Source organism: Gopherus flavomarginatus, chromosome 9, assembly GCF_025201925.1.
Source record: "Gopherus flavomarginatus isolate rGopFla2 chromosome 9, rGopFla2.mat.asm, whole genome shotgun sequence".
Lineage (NCBI taxonomy): Eukaryota > Metazoa > Chordata > Testudines > Testudinidae > Gopherus > Gopherus flavomarginatus.
In genome coordinates this window covers 88,582,324-88,602,557 of record NC_066625.1, presented here as the reverse complement: position 1 = coordinate 88,602,557, position 20,234 = coordinate 88,582,324, and the positions used below count along the sequence as shown (strand labels likewise).

General features: G+C 39.8%; 1 protein-coding gene across 1 annotated transcript in view; it reads right to left on the bottom strand.

The window, feature by feature from the left end:
• The window catches only part of PIAS1 (protein inhibitor of activated STAT 1), a 78,568-nt gene that overhangs the window by 17,756 nt on the left and 40,578 nt on the right, over positions 1-20,234 (bottom strand). Inside the window, exons 5-8 of the mRNA XM_050967564.1 lie at positions 5,531-5,615; positions 4,786-4,833; positions 3,311-3,401; positions 2,045-2,179 (exon numbers count right to left, since the gene is read on the bottom strand). Coding sequence (XP_050823521.1) covers positions 2,045-2,179; positions 3,311-3,401; positions 4,786-4,833; positions 5,531-5,615 — 359 coding nt within the window. The remainder of the gene's footprint in view (positions 1-2,044; positions 2,180-3,310; positions 3,402-4,785; positions 4,834-5,530; positions 5,616-20,234) is intronic.

The window sequence follows — 20,234 nt, the reverse complement described above, 5'->3', positions numbered from 1 at the left end:
TCCCCCAAAAATGTATTTTCTGAGCCACGTCATGTCTGCACACACACCCAGCTCAACAGGAAAAACCTCCCATGTGACTGAGCCAGGGCCAGAAACAAGCTGGGGAATGGTGTAGGGATGGCCCTGCCTGAGTGCTGGATTCCTGGCACGTGGAACTAGATTCCTCAGCCCCAACTGAGTGTGCTGGCTCTCAAATGGCACTTCCCAGGAAGTTTCACTAGGATGGGGTGAGCATCCCTGGGGAACGATCTTGAGGTAACTGGACCCAGCCCCACAGCACAGAAGCAGCCACCTGCATGGTGAGCAAGGGGTCGCCTAAACGCCCCCCCAAAAGGATATTTTTACCAGCCACTTATGATTTCAAGAATAATACATACCATAAAATTTCACCATTTAAATATCGGAAACATCACATTATTTTAAATATTTTACTCTTGCTAGAGATGCTTCCATCATTAAAAACCTCTACTGCTTTAACGTGTTTAATGCCTCAATTAGGATAGAAGTTAGGGAAATGATAATTAACATTGTGAAATTATTTACTGACAGCTTGAATCTACAAAGCTAGGTACTTGCCCAAGGCAACTGTTCACAGAAGTCTCTGGAAAGCAGATTGTGTAGAAACCACAATTAGAACTTCACTAAAGGTATTCTCTACCAGCTGAGACATGTAACCTAACGTTTAAAAAGAACAAATGCCCAATTTTTATCTACCAGGCACATCCATAAAACAAAACTAATTTCTGATTTATTGGCAGGATCTCAAATAATAGAATTACGAAGCATTACTACTTGTGGGGAAAAGATCTGACTAATCATTTTTGTTAGATATATTGGAGCTTATTTGCCATTACTCTTCTACTTTTGATGACTATAAATTCAAAAGCTTTTCCCAGATACAGCTATGCAATTTCAGTTATAGCAAATGTCCATTTACACCCAGAAAACTTTGTGAAAACAGCTACTTCACTATAAAAAGCAGCATGTTGTTGGTTTTTTCAATATATCACCAATAGACAGAAATAATTTGCAATAAACTAAAGCAGGTGAATTTTTTTGGAAACTTGTTTGACATTTTGAGGCTTCATTTGTTTTTGTTTTTTTTTATTTTTTTTCCTTAAAAAGCCAGTAGTTTTAAAAACAGCGTTCAGCAAGCACCTGTTCCATAATCTAACTGGAGATCTTGTCGTGCTTCAACTTAAATCCATTTTGATAGGGGGAAAATACAAGAGTGATATTGTATACCTGACTCTTGTGCGCAGATGGGCAATAACTATTTTTCTGCGCTGTTTCAATGAATCATGAGTTTTAGTCCACACTTGGACTAGATGACACTACATCTCAGGCTAATTCTCAGACTCTAGAGAAATAGGATGAGTGTCAGTAGCAAAGCCACATCTGATCAGCATTTCTCAGGTCCTCATTGATTTTGTTAAGCATATCTGGCTTTCTTCGTGAACACGCACACACAAATTCTCAATGCACTGATCGCTGATAAAAGGATTGCATCTCATGGACTGACTAACAAAAAAAAATACTTTCCACAGGCTATTCCAGATGGATAGAATTTCAATGGAACATCAATCATTTAAAAACAGTAATTACATCCTCCCTTCCCCCTTCCTCCAAAGATGCTATAAGACAAAAACGGTACAGTTAATAAAGTATGTGGATAAAATACAGCTGTGAGAATTGAAGCGTTAAATGGCAAGTTTAAATCCCCACATGCACTACTGAGTTTTCATACTTTCAAAGATTTACCTCTGCATTTTCAGAGTTAAGAAACACTCCCCCATGCAACGCGTTATGCACTGGTAGGCCGGCATTACAAATCTTTTTGATCTAAGGTAACATGCTATAGCACACAGGCATAAAGCGGTAGGGTGGGGGAAGAGGAAACAGAACACCCTTAGTTACCCATTACTATATTCCATACGTGTTTTTCTCACCAATTAAGCTTGCTTGTTAGCTTTCTAACGTATGCTGAAGTACAGATGATTAAAACTTTTCTTTAATACATAGATCTGACCAAATAGTAACTCACTCTTCCAATTTCTGCAGTCCATGAAACGACGATGGTGTTTGGTACCGTTGTAGACAATCTGACAAGTGAGGTAATATTGATTGGTCGGCTAGGTCGCTTTGGTTCAACACCATTTTTGGTTGGTGGAAGATAGCCCTAAAATGAAACAATTATTTTTTCATTTTTCCCTTTACAAGACATACACCTCTACCTCAATATAACGCTGTCCTCGGGAGCCAAAAAAAATCTTACCACGTTATAGGTGAAACTGCATTATATCGAACTTGCTTTGATCCACCAGAGCACGCAGCCCCGCCGCCCCCAGAGCACTGCTTTACCACGTTATAGCCAAATTTGTGTTATATCAGGTCATGTTATATCGGGGTAGAGGTGTATTTTAATCTAATTTTTCCTAACAAAAATGCCATGCACTGTTTGTGGAGGTATATTAACCTGCTTTTTTCCCCCCTATGTATTTAAAAACGCAATCAGTAGCAAATATCTAAATCTTAGAATTGCTAACACCATTCCAATTTGAAAACTATATAAAAATCAATCTCATCTTCCCAATGCAAATTTTTAAATTTAGGGAATTTTATGCTAGCCATTCTACATCACTTAATGTTGAAAGTTTACCATGGTAAATCTCAAAAAACTATGCAACAGTCATAGTAACAATTCCTAGAAATCATGCTAAAAGTTACAGAATCACAGACAGATATTTAGGAACCAGCTCAACACTGCAGAACCAGGCTTATAAATTTAGTTTATAATATTTATCTGTATGGGGACACCAAGGGTACGCCTACACAGCAATTAAAAACCCATGGCAGGCCCGGGTCAGCTGACTCAGGCTCACAGTGGTTGGGCTGTGGGGCTGTAAAACTGTGGTGTAGACATTTGGCTGGGACCCAGCGAGTGGGGAGAATTCCAGGGCCCAGCCTCCAGCCTGAGCCTGAATATCTATACCATAATTTTACAACCAGTGTGAACCCAAGTCAGCTGACATGGGCCTGCCTATTTAACTGCTGTGTAGACATACCCTTCGACAACTGGGTACTTAGGTCTGAGCCCTTTCCCTTTCACAGTAGGGTTACACTTTTCAAGAACAGTTTGCCTAACTCTTTATCCAGTTCATTCACCCAACAATCGGACTCCCCCCACCGTCATGTCAAAACAAGCATTAAAAAAACATGGAAGTCACTATTCTTATGATATTTCAGGCAAACATATATCCTTAGCTGAACTACTCACATGATACAAATCAAACCAATCTCTATTACTTACTGGAAGGCTACATGGTTTCCCATTTACTTTCACACACAGATTGGGTGGGAAGTGATCTTCTTGTGGACAACTGGTTTCTGATAAACAAAACCTAAATGCAAAGAGTTTTGATCACCTTTCACATTTAAAATGTCTTACGTTCTTAAAGGACTTCATGTTACTAGAAATGTATTTTTGCTACTGAATTATGTATGTGTGTTTAAGAAGATTCAGATGACGGTCTGAGCAGCATGTAGAATTAAATCTTTAGCTTTGATGGAGAAGTCTGGAATTATTGGGTTGTTCTATATTGCCATGTGACCAACAGCAGAAAAGCCCCAAGCACGAGTACTTGTTTGGATGAAGAGGGCTCTAGGTTCCTCCATGTGTGTCTTGCTTCTATGACTCGCTCATTATGAGACAAAGCATGTTCCTGCTACCAAAATCCTTCAGTGTCTGCCCAGTTTCTCTTCCCTGGATCTCTGCCTGACCTCAACTTACTAAAAGCCAAGGTTTTTGCAAAGGAGAGAATACATGCTACCTCTCCAACTATTCCTCCTTTATCTAAGATAAGCAGGCCACGCTGCAGCAGCTAAGGCTTCCAGTGTTAGTCTGATGCTCAAGGTCAGATCTTCTACCTCAGTTCAGACAGTTTCTGATAATGGTAATCTCAGTATTATGAAGGCATGTTTTCTGCTGGAAGACAGACCCTCTTTTGTCCTGTGAGGTTACTGTAGATCCTCAAGACCTCATACTTGCCAGCCTTACTGATAGGCCAGATTTAAAAGTAACCTTTTAGCTTCTCTAGATGTCTGCTATGGGACTCTCACTATCCATTCAGAAAAACCTCTAAAATACAGAGATTAATAGGACCAAACCAAACTATGGTAAGTCTGTCAGTAAACCCAAAACAGACTGATTATGATTTCCCCACCTCCTGTCTCCCTGGTTGAAGAGACAGGGAATGGAGCTGCTATGCTTGGCAGCTGCACCAGTTGAACAAGTCAATAGCACCCCACAGAAACCATGCCAGAAAACACTCTCTATTCCTCTCTAGATCTAGCTGAGGGAGGCCCAGGCACCATATCCAACAGACCTGAAGGGGGCAGAGAAGAGCACAAGCACAACCTACAACAGCAAACAGAGGGAAGCAGTGGTCACAGCTGAGTGCCTCTAGGGCTGCTGACAGACTGGATGGAGAGTCAGGAGGAGCTTCTGGAAAGCTGCACAGAGCAAGGGCAAATAGCTATAGTCTACTCTTTTTGCAGTAGCCCCAGGCTGGGATTTCTAGCAGGAGTCAGCTCCTTCCTATGCCTCCTTCCCCCACTGTTCGAATACAGCAGGATTAGACTTATTTCTTCCCTTATAGCCCCTGAAAGAGCAGTAATGACTTACTAGGGAGCATACACATTAGAGGGAGATGTCATAATAAGGTTTATATTCCCAAATATTTAAAACTCCACTGGCCCCAAGATTATATTGTATGAATACTGTACCTTAGCTGGACCTGTACTGTGAAGTCACATTTGGTCCCAGAAATGTCCCTAGCAAAGATAGGACATGTACAAATTAAAAATATGGCACATATTAAAAACAAAACCTGAAAAGCAAAGCTCTGATGAGTGAGTACACTACCATAATCTGGGATACTTCATCTCGTGTTGGCACGCTCCTCCAAAATGGAGATTTAACACCTGAGGACTCATCAAATGCTCACTGACTATAAAGGACACTGGATTAAGCCTCTTGCCAGTAGTTGTGGCCCATTATTTCACCACTATCTCTACACTTTGCATCTTTGCCACTATTCATGAACCACTTTCCTTTTCTGGTCTGTCAAACTATCACGCTCTGCTCTTTTAAACCACTTCTGAACTATTCATCTCTATCATGTTGACCATAATAACTGAATCAATATTCTCAATCTCTGTATCTTCTTTGGTTTTATATATTGGAAGAAAAATTTCCACGAGCATGTTCACATGCTTAAAAGGAGGAATCACATAATCATGCTCATCCCCTCCTCCTCCACCCTTTGTCACTCTCGTCACATCATTAAAATTCAGGTTATGAGCTCTTTTGGGCAGGGTTGTGTATTCTGTATGTATTCTGTGAAGCGCCTAGTATATTACTGGGTATTAAGACAGATTTGAGTTTGTTTTGGTCTTTTTTGAAGATATTGTAAACTGATTCAGTTTCAGAGTTCAGAACTACTACTCTGATTTATAGAAATGCACTTACATTGAACTGCTGATTTGCTGCACTTGCTGCGGTGTCAATGCAAATGCAAAACAGGTTTCTCGAAATCGCTGGCTATTATCTGATGCTAGAAAAATAAACAAGACAGCATCACTATAAAATACAGCAATATAGAAAGTACATGTAGCATGGTACCTTGCTTTGGAATAAAACTAAAATATCTTAATATATATATATTTATATCACACACGATATAGTGTTAAAAGTACCTGCTAATTTGTTTTATCAACTTGTTTCAAAGGCACCTAAATATACACCTTTATTAAAGCTTTTATAAAAGCTAAAGAAAATAACTGAACATTTTCATGAAAATAATATTAAGGCAACTGAAGAAAGAGCATTTTCTATCTACCAGTCTTAGAGAAATAAAATAAGGTTAACATTGTCAAGACTATTATTTGGTTTTAAGTACAAAATGAATGAAAATGCTTTTCAAAGAAGCCTTTATGATCACATTTTTTCTCGACTCATTTTCATTATACGTTCCTGAATTAGTCTGTGAAAGTACAGTAATTATATACATGAGAAAAATACAGAATTTACAGTTGAATGAGACGAGCAGCTCCCATCAAAACCACAATATATATTATACACTCACGCTTCGTGAGATGTAGAACAACTCAGACATAACAGTTGTGCTTAATTTATTAAAATATAAATCTTTCAACATTGGATCCATCAAAAAATAAATATTATGCATGTATCAACACACCTGTTGGGGAAGAAGGAGTAAATGAAATTCTAAGCTACCCAGGCTTGTGTTTGCAACTTCTCCCTTGCATAAGGATACTGCAAGGATCACTGTGTTGTCACAGACTGTACAATCTGTGGATAAAGTACTTTCAACTGCAAAGCTATTAAAAATGGTACCTTTCCTGCACACTAAAAGTTGCTTGCTTTAAAATATAAATATATATTATTTTCTCCATCTAGGAAATTTTAACATGATTATCACCATAGTATCAGAGGACAATTTATAACAAACAGAACATTCAGTTTAAATTACTTCTAACCATTTGTATCACATTCTGATGACTAACTCCTGCTTTGTGTTTTAAACACCTACCAGTTTGATAATTTTCTACTTTGGTACCATGCACTTCCAACTCATTCCTGAGGAACCATGGATGTTTAACAGGATACCAGAAGGATCAACCAGTAGTAAGGCAACAATATATCCACAGCTTGGGTCCAGTTATAAAATGGATACTATGCAGATATTTGATGGATTCTAAACATCACAGTGACATCTTTAAACTACATTCAGATCTTTATTTTGTGTCAATATCACAGGTGTTGGGTAGTGTCATGTGTGCGCACTGACAACATGCAGAATAGTTCATTTATAAGATATTTTATTGAGCCGTCACTTTGTTCAATACATACCATGAACAGTACTTACAAGGGATAACAACTGTTGCACTATTAAAATTTGTGTGCAGGCAACCAATAAAGCCATATGGATATAAGCAGACAACACACCAGTAACAGCTTTTTCTTTTTCTTTTTTTATTGGGGTGGGGGAGATGGAGACGACTTTAAACAGAAAAAACTGTGTGTTCATCTACCTTCCTGTCACTTATACTAAATCAATTTCATTAACAGAAATCACCAGGATATATCCTGGCTGGTTAAAGAGATGAAACATATGTAAAGTAGGACAATGTTTATTAATAAACATTTATATTATGGTAGCGCCCACAGATCAATCAGGATTAGGGTTCTAGCACATAAAATCAATCTAACAGCTAACTATCCCTGCTAATCATTCCTACCAACCCCAAACTCATGCTGGTTATTCTTTTTAAAACTCAGAATTCCATTTCTTCCTCTGCCAAACTAGAGATAGCACACTCTGGTTCAAAGACCAAGATCCAAATCAATCACAGCTATGATAATTTTTGAATTTTGGAAAAGTATAAATACAATGCACACAACGTACAATATAAACAAAATATTTTTATACTCCATGTATATTACACAAACACACCACAGCCAGATATAAAAACAGTTTAATAAGTGATCTATTCTGTTCAACCCAAGATAAACTAGCCAATCATTCCAATATGCTGCCCTGCAAAAGATGATTAAAAATAAAAGGGGGGGAGGAGGAGTGAAGAATTTTTTCTCTTTGTTTCTGGTTTTGAAGATACGAAAGGTGGCCTGAAGAATTCTTATTCTGATTTTTAAATTTCTTGCTTGTTTTTTACCTTAGAAATTTCAAGTCTGGTTTTGCTAGAGAAGCTCTGGAAGGTCTCAGGGATGTTTGTTGTAAGCTGCAACACCTTAATTGAAGGACAAAGGTGTTGAATGTTTAACAAAGGCTTCCTTTATCCAACATTTAATTATTCAGTGAAGTTAAATAGGTGTTAGCAAAAACAAAGTTCTAGAACAGTATGGCTAGAAATCTCTTCCTCTCAGTTGCTCAGCTTTCAGCTTGATAGACTGGTGGTGCTGCAAGAGCGAATGTGAAACCTAGATGTAGAATGTGGGTGAAATAAACTAACAGAAAAAAGCATTTTTAAAAACTCTCTCTGTCTCTCTCTCTTTCTCATATGCTCTTTCTGTCCATCCATCCTCCAGTTCTACATAATAAGACAACCAAAAAAACTCAAACCATAAACTCAATTTTCCACCCCCTTCTTTGCAAGTCTCTTTCAGTCCAACAGCTTGTTTTGTTTTTTACTAAGCAAAAATACACAGGCCTGTGACCTTGAAAAGTAACTTCAAATCCTCTGTGTTCAACTTCATGGTGCTTCCCAGTTCTGCCGAATTGTTATCTTAAAATGTAGAAGTACATTCTTCTGTGCTGACATGGGAGCTTCCATAAGTCGAACTTCTCCATATGCTATAGCCATGGCGCATTTATAAAAGAATGGATGCCTTTTGCTTGAATTGATTTAGTTCCAAAATATGTTATTTTATGGAAACTATCATCCCTCAAATTCACAAAACTCTTAAAATATCTGATGCAATCATAAAAATCTTAAACGGTCTTTTTTAAAATTTAGAATTAGTTTATTTAATCAAAGAACATTACCTAGATTTAAACATACATTGAAAGGGGATAAGAAAAAAATTAGGCTTGTTTTTGCTTTTTTAAACCATTATTGTCAGTTTGTATTCCAAGATAACTGCAATGAAAACATGGAATGAGTTTTTTCTACTCTTAGTTATCAATTGAATACCCACTCCATCCCAACATCTGAGCAGAAATCAGCATCTGATAAACCAGTAGCACCCAAAATATGGGCTTCAGACTCTCAGTGATCTATTCTACAAAGGTGTGCTTGATCACAAGCTGCAGGCTCTTCTCCCCATTCCCAGGTGCAAAACAACATTGTCCAAATATTGCTTTTCCATGTAAGCAATTGCTGTAATAATCACAGGAATGTTACCTAACTGCAAATGGAAAGGAAGAGTTCTTATGAATTAAGGAAAATTGGTCCAGAAGCCATTTCAAATAAGTCTATCCACCTTAAAAAAAGATTTCAGAATCCTAGTCAGACAAAGCAGTAAGCAAATGATCATCACTGTCATCACCATCTGCAGGAAACTATGTAGGCCAGTATGTTGGTTAAAGCCAATATTAGTTTGGATGTGACCTACCAAAACTGTGCCTGATACTATTAGTAAGGAGATTGTCCATCTGAAAAATAGCATTTAAGTGTGAATATGTCAAAGTGTAGAATTCAGTGGGCACTCTATTAATTGAATTTAACCTTGTAAAATTAATATATTCTAATAGGTAACAAAGACCACAATTGTATATTTGCATTTATATAACTTTGTAATATCAAGGTCATAGTCACTTTTTAAATGACATGATTGTCTTGAACTCTTAACAACCTAGGAAGCGTTTAAGTTCAAATACATGTACACGTAGAATGTCCAACTGGGTGTCTTGTGTATGCATGCATGAGAGAGAGCTTTAAACAAGATGTGACACACTATACCTCAGAGGGAGCGCCCTGTAACCCCCATATTCATCATTTATATATAATTATGATTTTGCATATAAAGCATGCCATGTGAGGTATGAGGGGAAAGGTAATGATTTGCTGAAAGTCACTGTTCTATCTAAATATGTATCTCATTAGTGCACATGAAGTTATGAGATTGTGTTATACGGCTGTCAGTTGGGGAATCAGCCAGATATTAGCTCCCCAGAGACAACAGCAAGGAAAATAACCAACGCCCAGACGGGCATCAAACCACCATCAACAACCATTGTCCAGCAAGGGAGTTGCAACTCAATGACTCACCTGGCGTAAGGCCACACCAAGGGAATTGCTCAACCTCGCCTGGGGACTCAGCAATACCCACCAGACATGCCTGGACTTGTGTTCTCCAAGCACATGCACTAAGGGTATAAAACAGAACACAGGGGCCCTAGGCTGGGCCTTTTCTTCCCCCCCACCCTCTCCCCACCACGCTGCAAGCAACACGGACACTGAGAAGACTGAAGACTCCTACAACAGAGGAGACTGGCCCAGTTTTCAAGGGGTGAAACCTGTGTACTAGGAACTGCAATATTCAGGGGGGTGAGAAAAACTCTTAATCTAGATGTTGTCCAGTCTAATAGGGTTGAGACTTTAGACTGTGTGCTTATATTTTATTTTGGTAACCACTCTGACTTTCTGCCTATCACTTATAATCAGTTAAAATCTATCTTTTATAGTCAAACTTGTTTTACTGTTTATCTTTACCAGTGAGTTTGCCTGAAATGTTTGCTAAATCTGCTCAGGTTTTGCAAAGGTTGTTGTATATCCACTTCCCATTGATAAAGTGGTGAACCAATTAATAAACTTGCACTGCAGTGCAAGACGGTATATTCCTGAGGTACGAGGCTGGGAGCTGGGGGGATTCAATTGGTGCATCTCTCTGTGTGATTCATGAGTGGTTCTGGGACCATTCATGCAGTCTAACTAGGTGTAGGGCTTCACATGCAGTTGTGCTGAGTGATAACAGCACCTGGAGGGGTTTGCTGCTTCTCACTAGCAAAGCATTGTGAGAGAAGGCCAATGCTGGAGAGTTAAGAGGGCACAGCTGTCCCACCATCCCAGGTTGCACCCCAGGGATCCCGTCACACAAGATATTCATTTAAACCATTTAGAACTACCACATTCAAATTTTTCTGAGGAAGGACAAGTGCAAGATCTGAAGGTCAATCCTGCCTCAAAATATTACTGTGGTTGGTGACTTTGTGCCACTAACTGCACCTGTCTACCCAGGCATCTAAGCTCAGCATTAGTGTCTGTAGCTGGTTCTTTTCAAACTCTCTTCCTTACATATGAAGAAAAAAAATACAGGAATTAATTTTATTTTAAATTAATTTTAACTTCTTCCTTCTGATCTAGTTCACTGTATCTCAGCTCTTCACATTTCAGAATGCAAAGCCTTTGTATTAACTCAAAATGTAGTTATGTGCCATGCCGTGCCTCTGAGTTTCATCAGTAACTGGATCTCCTCATTCTACTTATGTATTTGGTAAGTCTTCATAATATTCTTTTTCTTACTAATTTGTCTTAACTGGTTCTGCTTTTGACATAACATATTTTAAAAAGTGAACCAAGAATAAAAAAGACCATGTGGAATCAGCTTATAATAGACAAAATACATTAAATACATAGTACAAAAAACACCATGAATAAACAAGAGTGATGATATATTAAGGCATCACTTAAAAAAAATTCTAAGAAAGCTAACAGATGATCTAACAAAACTTTTCACTTCTCAGTCAGCTTCCGAACTGGACAACTAGCTGCATGTGGTCACACTATTAGTGAAATAACATCAGCCAAATTCTGAAGGAATCCAGTAACTGATACATTTTAAAAAGTAAGGTGAACATATTGAAAATTGTGTTTTCTGTTCAGTCTGGATGTAAGATACTGTCCATAAAATTACTTAATGCATTAGGAGATGGGTGGGTACTTTTAACACTGCATGACAGTGTTTGTTTCAGTGTTACAAAATGTTACAAGGGTTTGGGCAGATCCTGAAACTCAACAAAAAAAATGTGTTAAGTAATTTTATGAACAGTCCTCATTTTAAGGCGCAAGATTACTGAGACTATGTCTTTCCTAGTTAGCAAGCTTGGGAAGAATACAAAATAATAACTACTAAGGGACCAAACAGATACGAACAGTGTGACTGATTTGGAGATGCTCTGTAATAACTTATGAATATTATGTTCTGTTTGTCTGACAGACAGTTATAAGGGGAGTATGTAACAGATAACTACAAGGGGTTAATTCAAGAAGGGATTTGCTGCACTTGGGCAGGAAAGAGGACAATAACTTCAGATAACTACCCATTTAACCAGATCTTAGGGACAGTCCAGTCCCATTCACTTTGCTGTCCCACCTCCAAACCCCTATCAAGCCCAGTTTATGAACTAGGATCCTCTTGCTAGACAGGGGAGAACCAAAAGCCTTGGAAGCAAAAAAAAATTGGTGGGGGAAGTGAGATTATCCAGGAAGGAGAACAGTGGTAGTTGCGAACCGCTGATCAGAAGTGATTCTCTCAGACCCCACAGGCCTGGAGTAAATAGGGACCTGCCTAGGCACTCTGCCAAAGCATAGCAAGTTTCTAGGTAAAACAGACATGCATATAGACGTTTTAATGTTTTGAAGTTCTTTTTCTTTTATGTTTTGTTGTGTTCCTGTTAAGATTCAACAATAGTTTGGTTTAAGAAAGCTGCCTGGTCACTGTATTAACCACTGGTCACAGTTCCTGAAAGTCTGGTCACAGGATTCTCATCACTGTGCGTCTTGATTACTGCAACAGCTTTTTCCCAGGCATTGAGAAATGCATTCTTCTGCCGCTCATAAAGATTCAGAATGGTGCAGCAAAGATAATTTTCCTAGCCCATCACTTCTACCATCTTACCCCTCTCTGAATCCGAATGCAGTGGTTCTCAACATATTTATCATTGTGGACTGCACATGCAGCTCTCTGTGTGTTATGTGGGCCACAGCCACACAATATATATACACACTACCTGTATGGCCCTGAGGATGTCACATGGGCCACAGCTCTGTGCTGAATGGGCTGCAAGCGGCCTGCAGGTTGACAACCACTGCTCTAATGGCTCCCATTTCTCTACTGCATCAAACATAAGTGGCCTGGCTGCACTTTCAGGCCCATCATACCTCTCATCTCTCGCATTCAGTACTGGGGACCACTCCTGCCTCCAACTGGCCCATAAGGCCAGCCTCCAACAACCACTTGTTAAGTTTTCAAACAAGAACCTTCCTGCTTTCTCCCACCTCACATCTGAGAGGTCCTCACTGTAAACATCTGCAAAATTAGCTCCTTATCCTCCTTTAAATCCCTCCTTAAAACTCTCCTTTGTTGTAATGCCTACAAAAAACATGACAACAGTTAGGTCACTGGTGTGCAGAGAGCACAGACTGACCAATAATGTCTCACTGTTTCCTTGTACTCTCCCATCTGTCTGTATCTACGTGTGGTGCCTCTTATACTTAGATTATAAACTCTTTGGGGACAGTCTTTTTGTTTTGCATTTGTACCGTGCCTAAAACGGTGGGGTCCTGGTCCATGACTGGGGCTCTTAGGTGCTATGGCAACAAAGTATTTTTATTAATAAAGGTTCCAAACTGAGTTGGGCCTGCTGAGGGAGAATATTGCTGAGCTCTATAAAATCATGACTGGTGCGGAGAAAGTAAAGAAGGAAGTGTTGTTTACTCCTCCTCATAACACAAGAACTAGGGGTCACCAAATGAAATTAACAGGCAGCAGGTTTTAAACAAACAAAAAGGAAGTATAACTTCACACAACACACAGTCAACCTGTGGAACTCTTTGCCAAGGGATGTTGTGACGGCCAAGACAATAACATGGTTCAAAAAAGAAATAGATAAATTCACGGAGAATAGGTCCATCAATGGCTATTAGCCAGAAGCTGGAAATGAGCAAATCATTTCATGATTACCTGTTCATTCCCTATGAGACACCTGGCACTGGCCACTGTCGGAAGGCAGACCTTTAGTCTGACCCACTATGGTTGTTCTTATGAGTAATCACTGTTAGTGCACAAGGTACTCTAGGCTAGAGCCAAGTCTAAGAATGGCAGGATTCCAGTGACAGGTAAAAGCAAGAGGACTAAACAGCTGAGAGGGAGCACTCAATAAGAGCAGAAGATGGGACAGAGCAGAGCTAGCCCTGTACCTGTGTGTCTTAAGTCAAGTCTCTGGTTGCTTCCAAATCCTTGGAAGGTCCTCAGTCCCCTGGTTAAAATGCTCCCATTAGTATAAGTTCATAGTCCAGAGGTCTGAGCAGGAAAGAGGCAAAATGCAGATGTCTGAAGAGCCTTTTACAGCTTCTGCCAAGTGAAGGGAAACCGATTGTTCTCACTGTGGAAAATTACAGGGAACAAGAAGGTGTTCGGTGTCACATGGGCAAGCCACATGTCATGTCCATGAATGCTTTGCTTAGTCATAGCAGAAGCCATCATCCATACCCTAGTGAGAACTTCAAAGAAGTCCATTAAGTGTAGATAGGCACCTCTCATGGTCCATTGTGAGTTAAGTGTTCTTTGATGGGCCATTTAACTTATGTAATCCCTTTAAGATGTGCAGGCTAAATATCTTGTGGATGTTACCACTTGAGCAAACATCTGAAATACAGGTACTCAGTTAAAGCAGCAAAGAATCCTGTGGCACAAACAGACGTTTTGGAGCATGAGTTTTCGTGGGTGAATACCCACTTCCTCAGATGCATGTAGTGGAAATTTCCAGGGGCAGGTATATATATGCAAGCAAGCTAGAGATAATGAGGTTAGTTCAATCAGAGAGGATGAGGCCCTGTTCTAGCAGTTGAGGTGTGAAAACCAAGGGAGGAGAAACTGGTTTTGTTGTTGGCAAGCCATTCACAGTCTTTGTTTAATCCTGAGCTGATGGTGTCAAATTTGCAGATGAACTGAAGATCAGCAAGAGTCAGAGGGGTAGCCGTGTTAGTCTGGATCTGTGAAAGCAGCAAAGAATCCTGTGGCACCTTATAGACTAACAGACGTTTTGGAGCATGAGCTTTCGTGGGTGAATACCCACTTCGTCAGATGCATGCATCTGATGAAGTGGGTATTCACCCACGAAAGCTCATGCTCCAAAACGTCTGTTAGTCTATAAGGTGCCACAGGATTCTTTGCTTTTGAAGATCTGCAGTTTCTCTTTGAAGTCTGGTCCTGAAGTTTTTTTGCTGCAGGATGACCACCTTAAGGTCTGCTATAGTGTGGCCAGGGAGGTTGAAGTGTTCTCCTACATTGCCATTCCTAATATCTGGTTTGTGTCCATTTATTCTTTTCCTCTATGGAAAAGGATAAATGGACACACATCAGATACTAAGAATGGCAATGTACAAAAACCTGTAGGAGAACACTTCAACCTCCCTGGCCACACTATAGCAGACCTTAAGTAGAAAGTATTTGGTATAGGATTAAAGTTGCAACATAAATCAACAGAAATTCACAGTGAAGGCTAATATGTGTTGCTTCTCTCTTAATTTGATTTCACCAAATGCTCTTGTACCAGTCCAGTGTACCAAAGAAAGGCTGCCACATGCAATCATCCTAGGGGAGGGGCAAGAAAAGATTGAATCCTAACCAGGACCAACATACAACAAGATATCCCTAACCAGCTTCACCACTGCAATCCTCAACATCCTGCATACAATATATACTTCCCTCTTGCTAACCCACCACTATCGCCAAATCCCTCTCTTGGCACTAAACTTCTCCCTTCCTCTCTAATCAGAGAAAGAAGTATTAGAGGCAGCACCTTTTGAATGTTCTATCCTCTGCTCCACTTTATTCTCCACAACTATTTAAATGCACACATATACTACAGAACATAGGATAGAGTCAATTGGAATCTGATCACTGCCATAGGAGAATTTCAGAGGGGTAGCCTGTTTCAGCAAAACACAACAAGGAGTCTTGTGGAACCTTAGCGCACGTCCAGACTAACCCGCGGCATCGGCGGGTTAAAATCGATTGCTCGGGGATCGATATATCGCGTCTAGTCTGGACGCGATGTATCGATCCCCGAGCGCGCTTACATTGATTCCGGAACTCCATCAATCCGAACGGAGTTCCGGAATCGACACGGAGAGCCGCGGACATCGATGCCGCGCCGTCCAGACGGGTGAGTACCTCGATTTTAGAAATTCGACTTCAGCTACATTATTCCCGTAGCTGAAGTTGCGTATCTAAAATCGATTTTAATACCTAGTCTGGACGTGGCCTTAAAGACTAACCAATTTATTAGAGCGTAAGCTTTTGTGGGCTATGACCCACTTCTTCACATGTATGGAGCCTGCCTACTGTAATTTTCACTCCACACATCTAAAGAAGTGGGTCATAGCCGACGAAAGCTTATGCTCTAATAAATTGGTTAGTCTTTAAGGTTCCACAAGACTCCTCGTTGTTTTTGCCATAGACGAATGCAACCACTTACAGGGAAAGGATGCCACTAATCGCTATGGTGTCTATCACAAGGGTCCACAGAGCAAACTGGACACCTGAACAGATGAATATTTGGCTTCATTCATACATTGCCCAGACATAAGAAAGGCAAGAACACATGATAGCTTGGAACAGAACAGTCTAGCACTTAATAAGCAACTGGCAATCAAAACTCCTACATTCCTTTCTTTGTTCTGCCACTAACTCACTTTAACACCATGGCCAAATCATTTAATCTGAGTACCTCATTTTACTCATCTGTAAAGAGAGTCTTGTAACACTTCTCTCACAGACATTGGTAAGCTTATGTTTGTGAAGTCCTTTGAGATCTTTGGATGAAAGCTGCTAAAGGAACGTGCAAATCAGTCTTCTCTCTCATGGAAACTGACCTCTGGTTTCTGCCTAGATTCTCTGAAGGAGAAAGGTAATCCCATTTGTCTGGGCTGCTATGAAACGGCACTAGATAATCTTTTGTGGGCTATGACCCACTTCAGATGCATGGAGTGGAAAATACAGTAGGTAGGTATATCCTACTGTATTTTCCACTCCATGCATCTGATGAAGTAGGTTTTAGTGCACGAAAGCTTATGCCCAAATAAATCTGTTAGTCTCTAAGGTGCCACAAGGACTCCTCGTTGTTTTTGCTGACACAGACTAACACGGCTACCCCTCTGAAACTAGATAATCTGTCACTGTGCAGACAAAGCATTACCTAACTGTAATTGCAAGACATATATTGTCACTAAAAGTTCAATATTTCAAGTTTTGGTCAGTTTGTTGCAATCTCAAATTCATTTATATACACTGAGCTTTTAGCAATCAATTTTTAAAAGTTTAAAGTAAAAAACCCTAAATTTAACAACAACGAAAACAACTTGTTGAACAAATGCCTAAATGCAAATGATACTGACAGACGGGAAAGACTAAGGGCTTCAGTTAACTTGTGTAAACATTATACGTTTTACAACTTTCCATTACATATTTTATATACAGAAGAAAGCAATGGAAATTCCATGCAACTGGATCAACAGTTATTTACACTTTACATCTTTTTAAAGCATGCATTACAGTATTTCTGAGTAATGAATACAATCTCTGCAAACTTCCAAGGTCAAGAATGAACACCACCATTGATACTTGTTACCCCATCCTCCTCTCCTCACTGCCCAACACTCCATTTGTTTGTTTCTTCCACCAGCTGGATCTTGTCTTTTACATGGTATGTTTGTTTGCAGCAGGTGCTGTAAGTTACTATACTTTTGTACAATACTAGTGCCATGGAGCCTCAACTTGACTGATGCCCCTTGGCACTACGGCTAAATAACTGTGAAACAACCCAAGTTCTTCACTGAGCACCCTTTCTAAGAGGCCAACTAAGGCAGGCATCCCTTAAACTCTGTCCAAAGTTTTCAAACCTGGGTGCCTAAAGTTAGATTCTATTTAGGCACCTAAACATGAGCAGCTTGGTTTTTCCAGAAGTGATGAGCATTCAGAAATCCCACTGAAATTAGTGGGATCTGCAGATGTTCAGCATCGCGGCGGGGGGAACGAGCCACTTGATTTATTTAGGTACTTAAATCTGCATTGAAATTTTTGGTCTCAATCCCCAGAGCACTGATACTCATAAGGATTACTTAGCTGCTATTAAGGGCCTGGCTACACTTACATTTTATAGCGCTCTGACTTGCCGGCTTGTGGAAGTGGATTACCAGGTGCAACCACACTTGCACTTCAAAGCACCGCACTTTGACGTTTCCAGTGTAGCCAGGCCCTAAATAACTACTGTTATCAAGGCACCCTTTACAAGAATATCACAATGCTAGTTAAAGGAGCCTCATGAAGTGAAGTATATTTCCAGCCTATATGGACATGAAAGTGGCTGAAATTCTATAACAAGCATGAGAGTTTGGGGCAGTTAAAAAGGCTTCATTTTGCATGGGAATCTGCCCCTTAAGACATGCAAACAAAGCCTTAGGGCTAGGTAATTCAAGGTAATAACAAGCCCTATAATGGCAACCACCAAATCTTTGTGTTTAGATGTGTACACAACCTAAACTGAATACACACACACACACTTTAGCAAAGCACTTCTGCACATGCTTTACTTTGACAATGGGCCTACTCATATGCTCTGAGTTAACCATGTGCTTAAGCGCTTGTTAAACTAGGGCCATAGCTCCTTCTGGCACAAGCTTTCACTCTTAAATATAAAAATCCTACTCTCGTCTTGGACAGGAAACATCTAACAATCAGCCATTGCTGGACCCATTCAGAGGGAGCAGCAGATATGCCTTTGAAGACATGCATACTCCATACTGAAGTGCCTTGTAAGACGCGAGATTTCAGTTCTGAAGATAGCAAGGCATAGAGATTGAGCAATCTGCTATACTTTAAACTGAAAAACTAAAATTCCATCTCCTGCAGCTGCAAAACTAACAGCTTGGTTAGAAACTACACTAGACTTGAAAATATGGATACCTTAGATTACAGAATGCTTGATTTTTTTTAAGGGCTACCAAGTGCAAATAAAAGTTGAAACCAAAAATTACAAGAAATTAATGTGTTGTGTTTCTTGTTTAGTCAAACCACAAGAAAGAAAAATTAGCAGTTCACTCTTGCATTACTAAAAGAGTTGTAAAACCGGAAATCAGAAAGCTCACAGCAGAGCTGAAGGAACTTGGTGTTTTGTTGAACTTCCTCCCACAAAGCACATCAACATATGTGTCTTTTCTTTCTCTCACTTGTTAAAAGGAGATTGAAATTTTTTATTAAAGTTAATGTTTAAAATATAATAAAAGCTTAACTTCCCGAATAAGCCTCACCTTGGTTACGCATAGCAATGGGTCTGCCTACCAATATATGAAAGGCAGCAATTGCTACTAAGTCAAGTATTTGCAGCTTCAAAATTAGGTATCTAAGTGTACAAAATTGTCTAGTGAATAGTCTGGACTGCAGCCAGTGTTACCAAAAAAACTTCACTAGGGGTACGTCTACACTACCGGCCGAATCGGCAGGTAGTGTTCGTTGTATTGGGGATCGATTTATTATGTCTCACCTGGACGCGATAAATCGATCTGCTAATCAATGCCCGTACTCCACCTCGGCAGGAGGAGTAAGCACAGTTGTCGGGGGGCGCCGCAGCAGTCAACTCGCTGCCGTGAGGATGGCCAGGTAAGTCAAACTAAGATATTTCAACTTCAACTACGCAAATCACATAGCTGAAGTTGTGTATCTTAGTTTGAACCCACCCACCCGCACCCTCCAGTGTAGACCAGCACTAGGGCTGTAGTTCAGGGGTATGATTTACTTTCAAACGCACTGAATGCACAAAGGTCAGTAACCACTCCCTTTAATGGCTACTTTTCAAGTAAATGTAAACAAAAGGTGTGCCACTCTCCCAACTGCTTCCAGAAAACAGACGTAAGGGAGCAGGATTTCACCCAAGGAAATTCAACTGAAGAAAAGAACTGGGTCTGACTGAGACCCAGGGCATCCAGCAGAAGTTCCTTCCACTTGCCAGACACAGGAATCATTGGAGCCAGGAAGCCAAGAAACACCATGTGTAGGGTTGCCAACTCTGACAGAAGCTATTCCAGGAGATCCCCCCCACCTCCCCAACATGACAATGTCATTTTCTTAAAATATCCTATTAAATATCCTTAAATCATCAAATCATCCCCATTTTTGCTATTCATTCACTAGTCCATTTGTAAAGAGCCTAATTCAAACATTTTTCTTTCTATGCCTATCTGTAACTTTGATTATCATTGATAGAAATATATTTTTGTTGGTTTGTGTATGTGCAGTGAAACTGATGCTTACTGACATTCACCAGTAAAAATCGAATCCTTCCAAGCCTACTCACGACCAATATGCATTGCTAGAACACACTTAATTATAGATTATACTAAATCAGCTTACATTAGGTGCATCGTCCAATACAGATGCTTTCTTGACTTTACAACACCTAACATTGCTAAAAATCAACTGGTGTTCCATATACTGCTCAGCTGGAACCAGACATCTCCTCTTCTCATTTAAAACAAAAAACCCTCCACAAGCCTATAGGCAGCCCTCTTGGGGCCAGAAGGGATGTTGTAAATCCCTTCAGGTCTCAATGCTCGAGACAATATAACCATAATTTCTTTTTATTAACTGCAGGGCTGTGGAAATGCTAAACAAGAGTTGTGTACTGGAAATG